This window comes from Miscanthus floridulus, chromosome 7 (genome assembly GCF_019320115.1).
Source record: "Miscanthus floridulus cultivar M001 chromosome 7, ASM1932011v1, whole genome shotgun sequence".
In the NCBI taxonomy this organism is placed as follows: domain Eukaryota; kingdom Viridiplantae; phylum Streptophyta; class Magnoliopsida; order Poales; family Poaceae; genus Miscanthus; species Miscanthus floridulus.
In genome coordinates this window covers 7,684,710-7,700,752 of record NC_089586.1, presented here as the reverse complement: position 1 = coordinate 7,700,752, position 16,043 = coordinate 7,684,710, and the positions used below count along the sequence as shown (strand labels likewise).

The following is a 16,043-nucleotide window of genomic DNA, read 5'->3' as shown; positions in this document are numbered from 1 at the left end:
GTCTTAAACACTTGATATTCTTATTTGGACCACATAATTTGTTTTTATCGCGAATCCAGTGGTTTGGTGATAGAATATCACTAGCACGATCAAAATTAAATAATGGCGTCATGTTCACAAACAGAAAATACTTCAAAGTTCAAACACAACCAACCACTTTCGAAACTAAGTATATTCTCGTCAATCACAGGGGTGGGCTCAGTGGTACTCCATAACTCCATACAGGCCCAGGATTACCTTGGAATTGGGCCTAGAGTATTCTTAGTACAGTACCTCGCATCAAAGGGCCCGGCTCAAGAAAAGCCCAGGCCTGTTTAACCATGGACCTCTCTCTCTCTCACGCTGGTGCCCTACCCGCCCCCTCACGACTCCAGTCCCAACTCGGCAACTCCCGTCTGGGGTGGGGTCTGGCCTTCCCCGTCATCCCGTGGCGGCGGCTAATCGGCGACCTCGACCACGCCTCTCCTGATCCTGTGCCCTTCCTGCTGAGCGCCGGCGCGGACCTGCCCCGCGCGTCCGGCCGTCCCCGTCCTCCGCCGCGGGCTGCCGGGCTGCGCAGCCGCAGCTCCTCTGGGCGCCTGGGCTGCCGGCGGCCAGCACCCCTGCGGCCTGCGCAGTGCCACTGCTCCTCGCCGTCTTTGCAAGACTGCATCTCTGGTGAGTAAAATGAGTACTGAGACTGACTGTAGACTGATGCTTTGCTGCTTGCACGCGCTTGACATTGGCCATTGATTGATGGTGAAGTATGGATCCGTAGTTGGTAGTAGACAGTAGAGATGAAGGTTTCCGTATGCCTGAAATTGGTGATTGACAGATGGTGAAATGTGAATTTGTGATCCTGGGTCCACCACTGGGAGGATGGAATGGCTATTTGTTGATCCTACTTGCTTATGTTGGGCGGACCCACTGTTGTGCCTGGGTGCATACCCAATATTTTTGGGGAGAAAATTATTAGTTTGTGTAGAGATATATACATGTATATATAGTATAGTTAATGTCTCAATTTATTACTCTCTGTTATTCTCATCTCTTATAACGCAAAGTAGCCCATAGGCCACACCCGACGGCCCATCAAGCGGCCCTTCACGCTCCCTGGTAACTCCCCAATTCCCGTCACCAGCGAGCGTCTGTCCTTCGAGGAGCGGAACGCAGTACACAGAATCGAGAAACCCTAGGGTGGATAGGAAGAGGTGGGTATGAGATAGGAATATAAAACTTCAAACCCATACCCTTGTTTGGCATGAAGTGGGATCAGGAATGGAAATAAATTTTTTATGACCATAATAATACCCTTATTCAGGACACAGAATAACCATCACAGAGCTATAGCTCACTACTGATCAATCACTTGGCATGTACACAAAATAAAAGTGCAAAGGCTAAAAACAAGTTTTTGAAGCATCGATTCATTAAGGCATACATGCACATAGCCCATTTGTACATGTTAGTGCCAACAAATTTTGATAAAGAGTTCCAGCAAGACTCCGAGTAACTGGAAGTCACCTTTGTTTCTGACTTCACAGCACCAAAATATACAACTTACCACCATGCAGTGAGAACACAATCTCCACTGCATTTGAAATTTTTGTCTACACACAAAATATACAGATGACCACCATGCAAAATGAAGTTCATAATTTTGGTCAACCATGGTTGACTACTTCCACTACCTTGGAGTTCAGCATGCTACTTATTATATACTATACACAAAAGGAAGCACACGATCTCCACATGCATGACTAAATTAGAGCTTTTTAGATTTTTTCAGGACTTTGACGAACAAACTCAGTTTTGAATTCATCTGGAGTAGTAAAGAACAGATTCAGCCTTTCCTCATTCTGACCAATTATTAGAGCAGCCTTCACGATTTGATCTTAAGTAAACTCAGTAAACTTTGCAAGCACGGTGAACAATTGCTCCCTCCTTTCAGCAGTCCGCTTTTGAGCCTCAAGTTCCTGGGTAAATGCAGACTGCAGTGCATTCATAGCCTCTGCATTGGCTGCTTCAACTTGCACAAGACTACTGAGTGCTTTAGAAATATTAGAAAACTCCGATGCAAACACGACATCATCTAGAAAAACCCTCTTACGATAGGCTGCAGATTTAATTCCACTGCCTAGGATGGTACCATGAGATGATGGTTGTGAATGGGGAGTCAACTGCATTTTCAAACTGCTGGGTTCCTTCATTCACATTTCCTGAGGATAGTTTTTCATGCAATTCAAACTGATCTCCAGGGCCTTTAGCCTTCACTCCTTTTGCTAAGTCACTAGCATAAACCTCAAATACAACAACAACAACAACATAACCTTTCAGTCACAAGCAAGTTGGGTTAGGCTAGAGTTGAAACCCACCAAGAGCCCTAAGTCACGGTTCAGACTGTTGGAGGTAACAGAGCAATAATCAGCCAGGGCTTAGTCACCCAGATGACTGCATTGCAATATATATATATAGGATAAGAACTGCATTGATTACATACAGCTCACTAGAGCTTTTACTAGACAAGAAAAACTGCCTGGGTACCCGCACACCTCTTGAGCTACCCAAGGACTTAATGACATAGATTAGCTAAAAACTTAAAAGCACTAAATGTGCCTGGGAAGCAGGGCTTACAGCTACAGTTCTCCCCCTAAGACCTGCTTCAACCCTTCTTGATCTGCTTGATGCCAATTCTGCTTCTCATATCTTCAAGCTTGGCCTTGCCCAAAGCCTTAGTGAGAATGTCTGCCAATTGATCAGCTGTAGGGATGTACTCAGTCCTGATGCTGCCTTCTTCAATACAATCCCTGATAAAATGTTGCTTAACTCTGATATGTTTGCTCCTGTCATGGAAGACAGGGTTCTTAGCAAGTGCAATTGCAGACTTGTTGTCAACCCTCAGTTCCACAGTCTCCACCTTTCTTCCCAACAGATCAGCCAACAATCTTGACAGCCACAGGGCTTGTGTTGCTGCTGAAGTCATAGCCATATATTCAGCCTCACAACTAGACAAAGCCACCACCCTCTGCTTGATAGATTGCCAGCTGACCAAGCTGTTGCCAAAGAAGAACAGACAACCTGTTGTGCTTTTGCTGGAGTCAATATCACCGGCTAGGTCTGAATCACAGTAGCCCACAAACCTAGCAGAATTTGGGGCTCTTTTGAACTGCAGACCATAGTCCAATGTTCCAGCCAAGTACCTCAGCACCCTCTTGACTGCTTGCTGGTGCTCAGTGGTCGGTTTCTCCAAGAATCTGCTCACATAGCCCACTGAGAAAGCCAAATCAGGCCTGGTATGAACCAGGTATCTCAAGCTTCCAACCAGCCTCCTATACTGAGTTGGATCCACCTCCTTGGCAGTGCTATGCTTGCTGAGCTTCAGACGCTCTTCCATTGGTGTAGCTGCTGGATTGCAATCAGACATGCCTCCCAGTTCTAGGATTTTCTTGGCATAGTGAGTCTGCCTCATGGTGATCCCATTCTTGCCTTGCTGTACTTCAATGCCAAGGTAGAAACTGAGCAAACCCAAGTCACTCATCTCAAAGGTGGATTTCATCCTTTCCTTGAAAGCCTTTACTTCATCTTTGACTGCTCCAGTGATAATCAGATCATCAACATAGACCCCAACCAGCAACACTGAGCCCTCTGAACCTTTCCTGTAAATTGCTGCTTCATGTTTGCTCTGTTTGAACCCCATTTCCTTCAGAGTAGAGTCCAACTTAGCGTTCCACGCCCTGGGTGCCTGCTTCAGCCCATACAAAGCTTTGTGCAAGCGATATACCTTGCTTTCTTCCCCAGGAATAGCAAACCCAGGTGGCTGCTGGACATATACTTCTTCCTTGAGCTCTCCATTTAGAAAAGCTGACTTGACATCCATATGATGAACAGTCCATCCTTCCTGGGCAGCTAGAGCAAGCAACAGTCTCACTGATTCTATGCGCGCAACAGGAGCGAACACATCCTCATAATCAACACCCTCTTGCTGCACAAACCCACGAGCAACAAGCCGAGCCTTGTGCTTGATCACATCTCCTTTCTCATCTTTCTTCAGCTTGTAGACCCATTTTAGAGAAATTGGCCGATGGCCAGCTCGGGGAGACACAAGCTCCCAGGTGCCATTGCGCTCAACAGCGCGCAGCTCCTCTTTCATTGCTGCCTGCCATGCAGGATCATCTTTTGCCTCTGCATAAGAAATGGGTTCCCCAGAGTGGGTGAGGTGGAGCTCTGCGAACAAGCGCTGCGCCGGCGGCGGAACTTCCTGTTCCCCGCCCAATATGCCATCTATGGTACGATAGCGCAGCTGCTCGTCGTTGTGATAAGTGTCCAGCCGTTCCTCATCATCTTCCAAGGGAGTCACGTGCTCCACTTGTGGGCTGGCTGGAGCTGGTGGTGGTGAAGGCGTTCTGGATGTCTCAGACACCTCTTCTCCTGCATCAAGCACCGATTCTGCTGCTGGAAAAGCTTCAGGTGAGGCAGAATGGGGCTGAGGAGATGAGTGTGACTGCACTGAACCTCCAGCTCCAGGGACTTCTTCCTCCCAAGGAAATTCCACCACAAAATCACTACCAGCTGCCCCAGACGTACCTGCTGCTGGTGATGTCCAATCCCAACCTCTTCCTTCATCAAAAACCACATCTCGGCTGACACGTACACGCTGAGATGCTGGATCAAAAACTCGATAGGCTTTGGCTCCTTCAGCATAGCCAATAAATACTCCAGCTTCACCACGATCATCAAGTTTCCTGAGCTGAGACAAACGGCGAGTATATGCCACACAACCAAACACCTTCAGATGGCCAACAGTGGGTGCTCGGCCATGCCATGCTTCATAAGGAGTGACATCACCTAGAGCCTTGGTTGGTGACCGATTCAGAATATGCACAGCAGTCATCACTGCCTCCCCCCAAAACTTGGCTGGCATCTGGCGCTGCTTGAGTAAGGCACGTGCCATGGCCACCACGGTTTGATTTCTACGCTCCACCACGCCATTCTGCTGTGGTGAATGAGGAGCACTGTAATGCCTTTTGACTCCTTCATTGGCACAATAAGCAGCAAATTCTGCAACAGTAAACTCTCCTCCATTATCTGTGCGCAGAACTTTCAGTTTACGCCCACTCTCCACCTCTGCAGCAGCCTTCACCTTTATGATAGCATCTGCTGCAGCATCCTTAGATGACAGCAGCACTGCCCACATGAATCGTGTGGCATCATCTACAAGCAGCAGAATATAGCGATTACCTGCCGAAGTTGCTGGTGTAACTGGCCCACAGAGATCACCATGCACCAATTCAAGGTGATCCTGAGCACGATATGTTGCTGCAGCAGGAAATGATCGCCTCCTCTGTTTGGTGGTGACACAAGTGTCACACACTTGCTCAACATGATCGATCTTTGGCATCCCTCTTGCCATTTCCTCCTTGCCAAGCCTCCGCAGGGCCTCAAAATTCAGATGCCCAAAACGCTCATGCCATTTCCACGCCTCCTCATCCCTGCGCACAGCAAGACACACTGGCTGTGCTGTCTTCATATGCAGTACATACAGCCGGTTCGCGCCACGCCTCACCTTGGCCAGTAGGCGGCCGCTGCTGCGTTCCCAAATCCGCAGTACTCCATCATCAATCACCACCTTTGAGCCATTCTCATCAAGTTGACCGAGGCTCATGATCGAGTTCTTCAATGCCGGAATGAAATAAACTCCATGAAGAACACGATGCTCACCAGTCTTTGCTTCAAAAACAATTGAGCCAACGCCCTTGATTTCCACCTTGGACGCGTCCCCGAACCGAACCGTGCCTTGAACGTCCGTGTTCAGGTCTGAAAACAGGTCACGCTGCCCAGTCATGTGGTGTGTTGCGCCTGAATCAAGGTACCAGCCGCCAGCCATCTCTTCATCATCTGCTCCCAGATAAGCACGCGCACGTGGCTCAAAGAACTCAACGCGCTGTGCTGTATAGTTGAGCTCCGGCGTGCTCTGTTCCATCTCAATGAAGCCGTGAGACAGAAACAGAGCTGCATCTTCCTCACACTCAGCAAACTGGGCACGCCCTTCATGTCCTCCTTGCTGCCCAGCTTGGTTACCACCGCCACGGCCTCCTCCACGGTTTCCGCCACCGCGTCCACCACGATTTCCTCCCCCGCCGCCGCGCTCTGTTCCATCACGGCGCGGCTGGGGACATTCACGCGCCCAATGCCCTTCCTGATGGCAGTTGAGGCACGTGTTGGGGCCAACACGGCCGGCGCCATTGCCTTCTCCACGTCCGCCGCCACGGCCAGCACCTCTGCCCCGTCCGCGTCCACCTCCGCGGCTGCGTCCTCCGCCACCGCCGCGCTGGTTCTTGAAACCAGAACTGCCAGCTTCTTCTACGCCTTTCTTCTCCTTCCTCAAACGCGCACGCCACTGCTCCTCAGTGTACAGCAGCTTGCCGTTGATGGACACCGGCTCTGTCACAGCTTGCGCTTCACGGTCATCCACCGCCTTGAGCCTTCCTGTCACCTCTTCAAGCGTGAGCGCCTCGAAGTCGAGGAACTGCTCAATGGCGACGACGATCTGCGCGTACTTGGTCGGCACCGTGCGCAGAAACTTTTCCACGACACGCGCCTCATCGATGTCCCTGTCTCCATGAAGCACCAGCTGCTGGTGCAGAGTTGACAGCCGCAGGGCAAAATCCTCCACCGGCTCGCCAGGCTTGACGTCAATGTTCTCCCACTCCCGACGCAGTCGCTGCAACGTCGCTCGGCGGACCCTGTCCACACCGATACGAGTCGCAGCGATGGCATCCCATGCCTCTTTTGCCGTCGCCTTGTCGAGGAGCGGGAGCCCCAACTCCTTGGGCACAGCAGCGACGATCACCTCCAGAGCTCGCCTGTCGTCGCGAAACTGCACTGGGCCTCCTTCGACAGCTTCCCAGAGGTCGCGCGCCTGCATCCTGAGCTTCATCGTCTGGCTCCACTCATAATAGTTGGTCTTGTCCAGCATTGGCCATGATGTGCCGCTGCCGGAATCGCGGTAGACCACCCTGCCATGCGGCGACTCATAGCGACCACCGCCACGACGCCTTCGGTCACGCAGTGGTGACTGCGAACGGCGCCTGTCCCGCGGCGGAGTCCGTGGCCGCCGGTTCCTCCGGTCCTCCTCCTCTTCTTCCTCCTCCTCCTCCTCCTCATCTCCCTTCTCTGCTGCTATCTCCGCCCGCAGCTCCTGCGCTGTCCTGGCCGCCGCCTCCGCGGCTGCTGCAGCCTGCTGTGCCGCCTCGACAGCCAGCGCCGCCGCCTCCTCTGCTGCCTTCAGGCGCGCAGCCCTGCCAGAGGGGTCGCCCAGCTCGCCCTCAGTGGCTCCCTTGGTCTTCCTAGCCCGGCGCTCAGAGGAGGTTGACGTCATGGAGAAGATGAGAAGGTGAGAAGGTGTCTAACCTATGCTCTGATACCAATTGTTGGAGGTAACAGAGCAATAATCAGCCAGGGCTTAGTCACCCAGATGACTGCATTGCAATATATATATATAGGATAAGAACTGCATTGATTACATACAGCTCACTAGAGCTTTTACTAGACAAGAAAAACTGCCTGGGTACCCGCACACCTCTTGAGCTACCCAAGGACTTAATGACATAGATTAGCTAAAAACTTAAAAGCACTAAATGTGCCTGGGAAGCAGGGCTTACAGCTACACAGACACTTCAATAGCTGCTTTTCAAGCACTGCTATTCAAACATAGATCTCTAGGTATATCCTAAGCTTTCAAATATCTTTTTATTGTCTCCCCCTGTGTCAGTTTTGGTCTTCCTCTACCTCTCCTCATATTATTAGCTTGGCTTAGGACTCCACAATGCACTGGTGCCTCTGGAGGTCTCCTTTGGACATGGCCAAACCACCTCAACCGATGTTGGACAAGTTTTTCTTCAATTGGTGCTACCCCTAGGCGATCACATATATCATCGTTCCGAACTCGGTCCATTCTTGTGTGACCACAAATCCATCGCAACATACGCATTTCTGCAACACTCAGTTGTTGAACATGTCGAATCTTTGTAGGCCAACATTCTGCTCTATACAACATAGCCGGTCTAATCGCCGTTCTATAAAACTTGCCTTTTAGCTTTTGTGGTACTCTCTTGTCATAGAGAATGCTAAAAGCTTGTCGCCACTTGATCCACTCTGCTTTGATTCTATGGCTAACGTCCGCATCAATATCTCCATCCCTCTGTAGCATCGATCATAGATACCGAAAGGTATCCTTCTTAGGCACTATTTGACCTTCCAAACTCACATCTCCCTCCTCCTGTGCAGCTCCGCCAAAGTCGCATCTCATGTATTCGGTTTTAGTTTTGCTTAATCTAAAACCTTTAGACTCAAGGGTCTGCCGCCATAACTCTAGTTCCCTATTTAGTCCCGCCTGGCTTTTGTCCACTAACACTACATCATTAACGAACAACATACACCAAGGGATATCCCCTTGTATGTTCCTGGTAACCTCATCCATTACCAAGGCAAAGAGATACAAGCTTAAGGCTGACCCTTGATGAAGTCTAATTTTAATCGGGAAGTAATCTGTGTTACCATCGTTTGTTCGAACACTAGTCACAACATTGTTGTACATGTCCTTGATGAGGGTCACGTACTTTGATGGTACTTTATGTTTGTCCAAAGACCACCATATAACATTTCTTGGTATCTTGTCATAAGCCTTCTCTAAGTCAATGAAAACCAAGTGGACGTACTTCTTCTGCTCTCTAAACCGCTCCATAACCTGTCTTATTAAGAAGGTTGCTTCTGTGGTTGACCTTCCAGGCATGAAACCAAATTGGTTTGTTGATATCTGCGTCGTTCCTCGCAGGCGCTGCTCGATGACTCTCTCCCATAACTTCATAGTGTGGCTCATCAACTTAAATTCCTGATAATTAGTACAACTTTGGATATCTCCCTTGTTCTTGTAGATTGATACCAATATGTTTCTTCTCCACTTCTCAGGCATCTTGTTCGATCAAAAGATATTGTTGAACATCTTGGTTAGCTATACTATAGCTATATCCCCGAGACATCTCCATACCTTGATTGGGAAACCATCAGGGCCCATCGCTTTGCCCCCTTTCATCCTTTTCAAGGCTTCTCTGATCTTCGATTCTTGAATCCTCCGCACAAAGCGCCTATTAGTGTCATCAAACGATTCGTCCAGCTGAACGGTGGTGTTCTCATTCTCACCATTGAACAATTTATCAAAATACTCTTGCCATCTATGTCTGGTCTCATCCTCCTTCACCAAGAGCTGCTTCCTCTCATCATTTATGCACTTGACTTGATTGAAGTCCCTTGTCTTCCCATCGCGAGCTCTAGCCATCCTATAAATGTCCTTCTCTCCTTCCTTCGTACTCAAACGTTGGTAAAGGTCCTCATAGGCTCGCGCCTTTGCCTCACTCACCGCTCGTTTTGCAGTCTTCTTTGCCACCTTGTACTTCTCTATGTTGTCTGCACACATGTCATGATACAATCGCTTATAGCACTGCTTCTTTTCCTTAATAGCCTTTTGCACATCTTCATTCCACCACCGAGTGTCTTTCGAGTCGCATCCGCTCCCTTTAGTCACTCCAAGCACCTCTGAAGCAACCTTCCGAACGCATGTTGCCATCTTCTCCCACATGTTGTTTGCATCGCCTTCATCCTTCCAAGGGCCCTCTTCAATGACCTTTTTCTTAAAGACCTTTGATGCCTTCCCTTCTAATTTCCACCACTTCGTTCTAGCAACCCTAACTTGTTTGTTCCCACGAGCTTGCACCAGAAAGTGGAAGTCAGCCACCACCAGCTTGTGTTGAGCAACCACACATTCTCCAGGTATCACCTTACAGTCCACGCATGTTCGTTTATCCCTCCTTGTAAGGAAAAAGTCGATTTGACTAAAGTACTAGCCGCTACTAAAGGTCACTGAATGGGACTGTCTCTTACGAAAGAAAGTGTTAGCTATCATCATCTCCATAAAAGTGGTTAAGTTTTTACATTGGCTCGCCGCGCCTAACACAACCCTCCTCCTTTACCAGGGCTTGGGACCTGCTATGCTGGGACACCAAAGGCGCCTCAACATAGGCGGAGTTTAGCATAAACCTCAAATAGCTTATCAAAATTCACAAAGGGCTTCCCATACAAAGCTGTTGCTCCAGGGCGACTCTGCATACATATTATGCTATTAGCAACAAATAAATGTGATTCTTTAAAAAAAATGTAATTGGAAAAAAAAAGTATGATACATGTATGCATGTCCTTCTATACCTTTGTCCAACCCATGAATTGCTCTTTGTCTCCGACAACCATTTTTTTTTCATCATCCCAACCAAAGCCACTACCAGATTGTTGAATATCCAATATATAGGACAATAGCTTCTTAAGTGTCTTCACTATAGAAGCAACATGAGGATCAGCTTTGATACAAGCATTTGGGAGTCTTTTAGCGAGCTCTTTCTCAATAAACTGAAGGTACCTAGACTTGTGACCTGTGTCCACCTTCCAACCAGTCATTCATATCATACAATACATCAATAAGTACCTTTTCCTCTTCTGCAGTCCACTATCTCTTGTCTCTCCTCTTACTTAGCTTTATAGTTTTGCGTCCCTTGCACGTCTATTTCATACAAAAAATAAAATAAAATCTGAAGATGTATAAAACTGATTATTCATGAAATAAAAATTTGCATTGAATACAGAGACAGGGCACTAAGTTAAGCTAGTATATGTAGAAACATTGCAACCATCTCCTCCACCTTGACATTTCTAGTATCCCTTAATCCCCCAATATCTGTGACCAAATTACACAAAGTCCAAAAGCACCGCCTATCCATCCGCAGTTGCTCAACACACAGGATGTCACTTCATAGATGATGTCATTCAAATTTTTTGATCGACTTTCTGGGTCAAACCTACAAGGCTCCCTAATTAGCCTGATCTGACGCTTTCTAATCAATAGGAGGCAATGCAGTACTAGCACATGTAATGCCATCAGAAGCCTTATTCTACGGCGTTCCATTTGTTGGCATAAGACTAGGATGTCTCTCTTTGCTTAAGGACGGGCCATTTCTGTGAAATAAAATTTGAAATTAATAATAGCTTCAAGTTTGGGTTCGCTACACTCAAAACACATAGGAGCAAAACAAGACATCCACTGGCAAACATAGACACACAATCAAACAGTGCGCAAACCACAATTAATTAAAATATGCATGACAAGATTAGGTACACTGAAGCATAAATAATACCTCGTCAGTGTTGTCTTGTTGGGCCGCATCATCACTAGTTGGATAGGTGCTAACAACATTTTCATTATGCTTAATGTAAACCTCTAGAAACTTGGCCTGATTCGAATACTTCATCTTGTCACAAACAGAAGCATCATCTTTGAGGTGGTCAATACCAGCGTCATCAAGGCTATGGCCAGGAATGTCATAGTAGAGAGTATCGCCTTCCTTGAAGCCTACAGTTTTAGCCAGCTGTGCTAAACGGTAGTAGGACATTTTGTCCATCTCGATTTTTGGAAAAAGTGTGATATCGCCTCCATCATAAGTTAGTTCACCTTGCTTTGAAAAGGAACCCCCAGGATGCATCAAGATATTGCTACACCCTGGAGCCATTATCTCTCTGTATTTGTGAAGTCAATGTTAGGTTAAAAAAATGATTCATGCATAAAATATTTTACAGTTCGTTAACCATACAGAGAAAATCGCATATTCCTATGGATGCAGGCTAATTAAACATGTGAAGATACGTTAGCCAAAATGACCACTGAAATGCAGTGGCGTAATGTACGTACTAGACATTGGTAGGCAAAACCAAAAGCATGCATATATCCTATAGAAGATCAACGCACTAGGCTAATGAAGTAAGTAAAAGAGCACTAGTACTTATTATATTAGTTAATCTAGAAGGCATCTGGGAACAAACCAACCAACAGTGATTTTTTTCACGTAATTTTTCCATACATGAAACTTCAGATTCGTGCAAGATCCACCAGACTAGGAAGTTCCGTTGGACAGGATGCACAACCAATCATCAAGCATGGGAGAAAGCAGGCATCTATCAACGAAGAATCAAAATGGAGGGCACGAACTGAGACGGGAAGTAAGGAATAGAAAAATCACCTGCTCAAGCTGGTCGGCGGCCGCCGTGCCGGAGCCAAATTGGATTTGTGGCCGGAGATTTAGCGAGGGCCGAGGGAGCTGTGGTTGCAGACACGAGGGCAAGTGGCGACGGCGCTGACGTCGAGGCTAGGGGTCGCCAAGGCAGTCGGGTGCGCGGCTGCGGCGGCGCCGGGACACGAGCGCGCGGTGGAGGCTGTGGAGGGCGGCGGCGTCCAGGGAGGCGCGTGCGGTGGATTGGGGAGACGAACAGAGCCACAGAGGCCACCGAGCTTTATTTGCGAGTGACTTTTCAATGGCAAAAGGGTAATTTTGCATGCCACTTCACCGTATCCCACCCAAACCCACCCGCGCCGGTGGGTTTTGAATGATGAAGCGCCTAACCCTTACCCATACCCTGTTTCTTCCCAAACCATATACCCAAACATGGGTTTGGAGCAATCTGTCTTCCCATTTCCCTTTCCCACCCCCTGTTTCCATATATCCAAACGCCACCTAGAGAAGTTGGGCGCCGGCAGCATCGCCGTCGCGCTGTCCCCACCGTGTGCCCCTGCTCCAGCCGTCACGTGGCGTCACGGCATCGCAGCTCCAGCGCTCCGTTCGTTCGCTGGACCGTGGCCGGCCGCCTATAGTCCGTTGCCAACTGGCGCCGCCGCCGCCCGCCAACGACTCCAGCAGCTGGTCACCCGCTCGGCTGCCTTGGCACGTCGCCTCGGCCAAGGCTGATGTTCAACGCCCTCCAATCTCCATCCAGCTGGTTCCTTTCAGTCTGAAATTCACTCTTTCAGAGGTAATCAAATCCCCATTTGCCCTTTCACAAAATGTTTTCTTTGACATGGGCATACCCAACTCTGGTATGGCACATGCGCTGCTGATGTTTACCCATGCCGCCATGCTAGATTGTGAGCTCCTTACCTCTGCAACCCAAGGTGGCTTTTGGATTTTTTGTTTCCCTGGCTTCTTTTCGTGTCTGAAGCTGTTACTAGAGTTTGAATGGTCAGGGCTGTTTGGATCTGGAGGTGCTGGTGACAATGTATTGTCAGTCGATTTCCTGTGCCCTTCCCTGAACACATCGTAATTTATCAACTATCATGTCTGTCAGAGATGCCGCTTCATATTTCCTATCATTTTGTTCTCTGTTGGACATAACCAGTACTTGTTTTTCTTAATACATGTTCCATTGATGTGGTTCAGACACATCTGATTTTGTATTTAGCATTCACTTGTGCTGCTTAATTGTTTTATTGGATCGTGCCTGCTCATTTTGATTAACTGCCTTCATGAAAACTATCTTTGTATGTCCACAAAAGAAAAGAAAGGAAAAGTCAAGTTAATTGCATATTTCTCATTGCTGCAGCAAAGGTATTTGGATGGCTTCCAGTGCACGGGGCATCATGTTTCGGCGTCTCAAAACACTAACTATAAGCCCAGCACTGGCATCTGGTGTGACCAGTCAGCGCCACCAGCTTCAACAGCGTGCACCAGTGAGTCGCACAGCCAAAGGAAAGGCTAAGCTCAAAGCAGGTCAGCCTTTGAAGCGTTCCACCATCGGAGCGAAGAAAGGGGCACCTTCCACTGGTGGAGGCGGCGGTGGCCGTGGTCGGCGTGAGGCCATTGAGCGCATTACTAATATTTCAGAGTCTTGTCTCAATGCCTCTACTCCGCTGCGGCACTTGTCACCCAAGGAGCATCTTCGCGAAGCTAAACGTGAGGAACTGGGACTTGTCTCCAAGGAGAGGCAACGCGAGCTTGATGTAGCCAAGGCCAAAGCTAAAGCCAAATCCAAAGGTACTGGTGGAGGTGAAGGAGACCGTGTGCTTATGGGTCCACCAGGCCTTGACTATATCAGTCTTGGGCTAGTTGATGAGGAGGCAATCCCCAAGTATGAGCTCACAGTCGAGGATGGTCGGCGACTTGCCAAAGAGTACAGTCGTGTGCTAATGCGGCGGCACCGTGCAAGGCAAACAGCAGAGTCAACACTTCTGACCCTCAAAAAGGAGGCCATTGCTGCTCTCCCTGAGAAGCTGCGAGCTGCTGCTATGGTACCTGACATGACACCATTCCCTGCAAACCGGTACATGGCGACACTCACACCACCAATTGAAGGATATATTGAAAAGGTGCGGGAAGCGGCCAAGAAGCACTCTGTGAAGGAGAAACTTCGCTGAGAATTCTAGGGAGGAAACTGTCTCCACATAAGGTGAGGACAGTTTAGTCAAATTTCTTCATTGATTTGCATTCTATTTGGGTTAGAGTTTTCATTCGTAAAAAGGAACCTGTGATGATCAGATGTTTTCTAATACATTATCACATTTTTGTGTCAAATGCTTCACATGGCATACAAAATTTCTTACTTGTGGGAAATGCCTTGTTTAGGCTTTCCCCACCTAAGTCATGCTTGCAGTTGCTTATGTAGGTTTTGAAGGATTTAATGTATTAAGTGCTTTGCGTGCAAATTTAGAATCTCATTTTTGCATGCAAATTTAGAATCTGATTTCTTACTGCTAGTGATGTGTTGTGGAAGAGAAGATAGACCAAACATGACCTCTACTCAAGTAATTGAGTTCCATGTTACTGGTCACTAAGTGTATGTTTAGTATTATCAAGAATTCAGAATACATGTTTAGAGTTTTGGACAGTGACAGCTGAGCTAGGGAATTTCAGTTACTGCAATCTGTTCCAAAATGTAAGTTGTTTTTGTTGTCTTAAGTTAAACTTCTCTAATGTTGACCAAGCTTATAAGAAAATGCAACAACATGTGCAACATCAAATTAGTTTCATTAAATCCACCATGAATATGTATTGATACTGATAGTGTGTTTATATTATGGATGTTAATACATTTTTCTATCAACTTGGTCAAAGTTAGAGAAGTTTGATTTATGACAAAACTAAAACAACCTAAATTTTGCAAAGGAGGGTGTACAGTTTAGTGCTGAAGATACTCAAATGATCTCAGCTAGTAAGGTTGAACAAGATATTGTTTGAGAAAAAAAAAAGGACAAGATGTCTGACACATAACTAATTCCAAGGAAAACTGTGTTTCTATTTTGTACTAGACTCTCTTGCATTCAGTAAATCTCCTGCACTGAACATCATTACCTTCACATCTGCTATCCCCAACTTTGTTAAGTGTAAATTGCCTTGTTTAGTTTGCATATTTTGTCAGTATTGAATAGTGGTCCAGTTTCTGGTAATTCATTTCTGTACTTTTCACCAACCAATTCTCGTTATGTAATTCTCCTAGTTGTCTAGTGACTTGCTTCTATTTTGCTTTGTAGGTGAATGAATATTCCACCTAATGTACAAGAACAGCTTTGGCACAAACTACAATTACCAAATTTGGTGATCTAGTCAGATATCCCAATTTGCAGAGCAGCCATGATCTAGTGAAATCATTTTTGCCATTTTTTATGCAACTCTACAGGATTGGCGTTGTCACCAGACTGTTATTTCACTTTTTTCTCTCTCCTGATTTAGGATGTTTGTTGTTGACAGCGACTTATGTAATAATAAAGGGTTAGCAGTGAGACCGTGAAACCGATGAATCTCTGAGATTTGACTTCTCACAAATGCCCCCTAGTACTTTATGCTATAGGTCATGTTCGTTTCTCTTATAATCCGTCTTTTTCATTTTGTTTTTTTTTTTCAGTCGGAACAATATTTTTCTCACAACAAATCAGCCAGAACAGTGTTTCGGCTTATTTTTTCAGCGAAACGAACAAGGCCATAATTATCATTTAGACCTCGTTTCCGTGTTCTTGCCTGCTAGATTGCTGACAAACCTGGGGTTATGATGCAGCGTTTGTGCGTTTGTGCCTTCAGTTTTAAACTGCACTGCATCTTTCCTTGAGGGAATGACATTCTGTACCTCAAGTTTACACGCCGTCATCTTTGAAATAATCACCAGCTGAACCGTTTGTACATTGGCTAAGAGCAACTTTACATCCC

The 16,043-nt window shown here is 47.1% G+C and overlaps 1 protein-coding gene across 1 annotated transcript; it reads left to right on the top strand.

The window, feature by feature from the left end:
* The first annotated feature begins 369 nt into the window (after positions 1-369).
* LOC136466488 (uncharacterized) lies at positions 370-15,632 on the top strand. Its single transcript, XM_066464917.1, has 3 exons — positions 370-657; positions 13,450-14,292; positions 15,374-15,632. The coding sequence occupies exon 2, from the start codon at positions 13,463-13,465 to the stop codon at positions 14,258-14,260; it is 798 nt and encodes a 265-aa protein (XP_066321014.1). The 5' UTR covers positions 370-657; positions 13,450-13,462; the 3' UTR covers positions 14,261-14,292; positions 15,374-15,632.
* Positions 15,633-16,043: the final 411 nt, after the last annotated feature.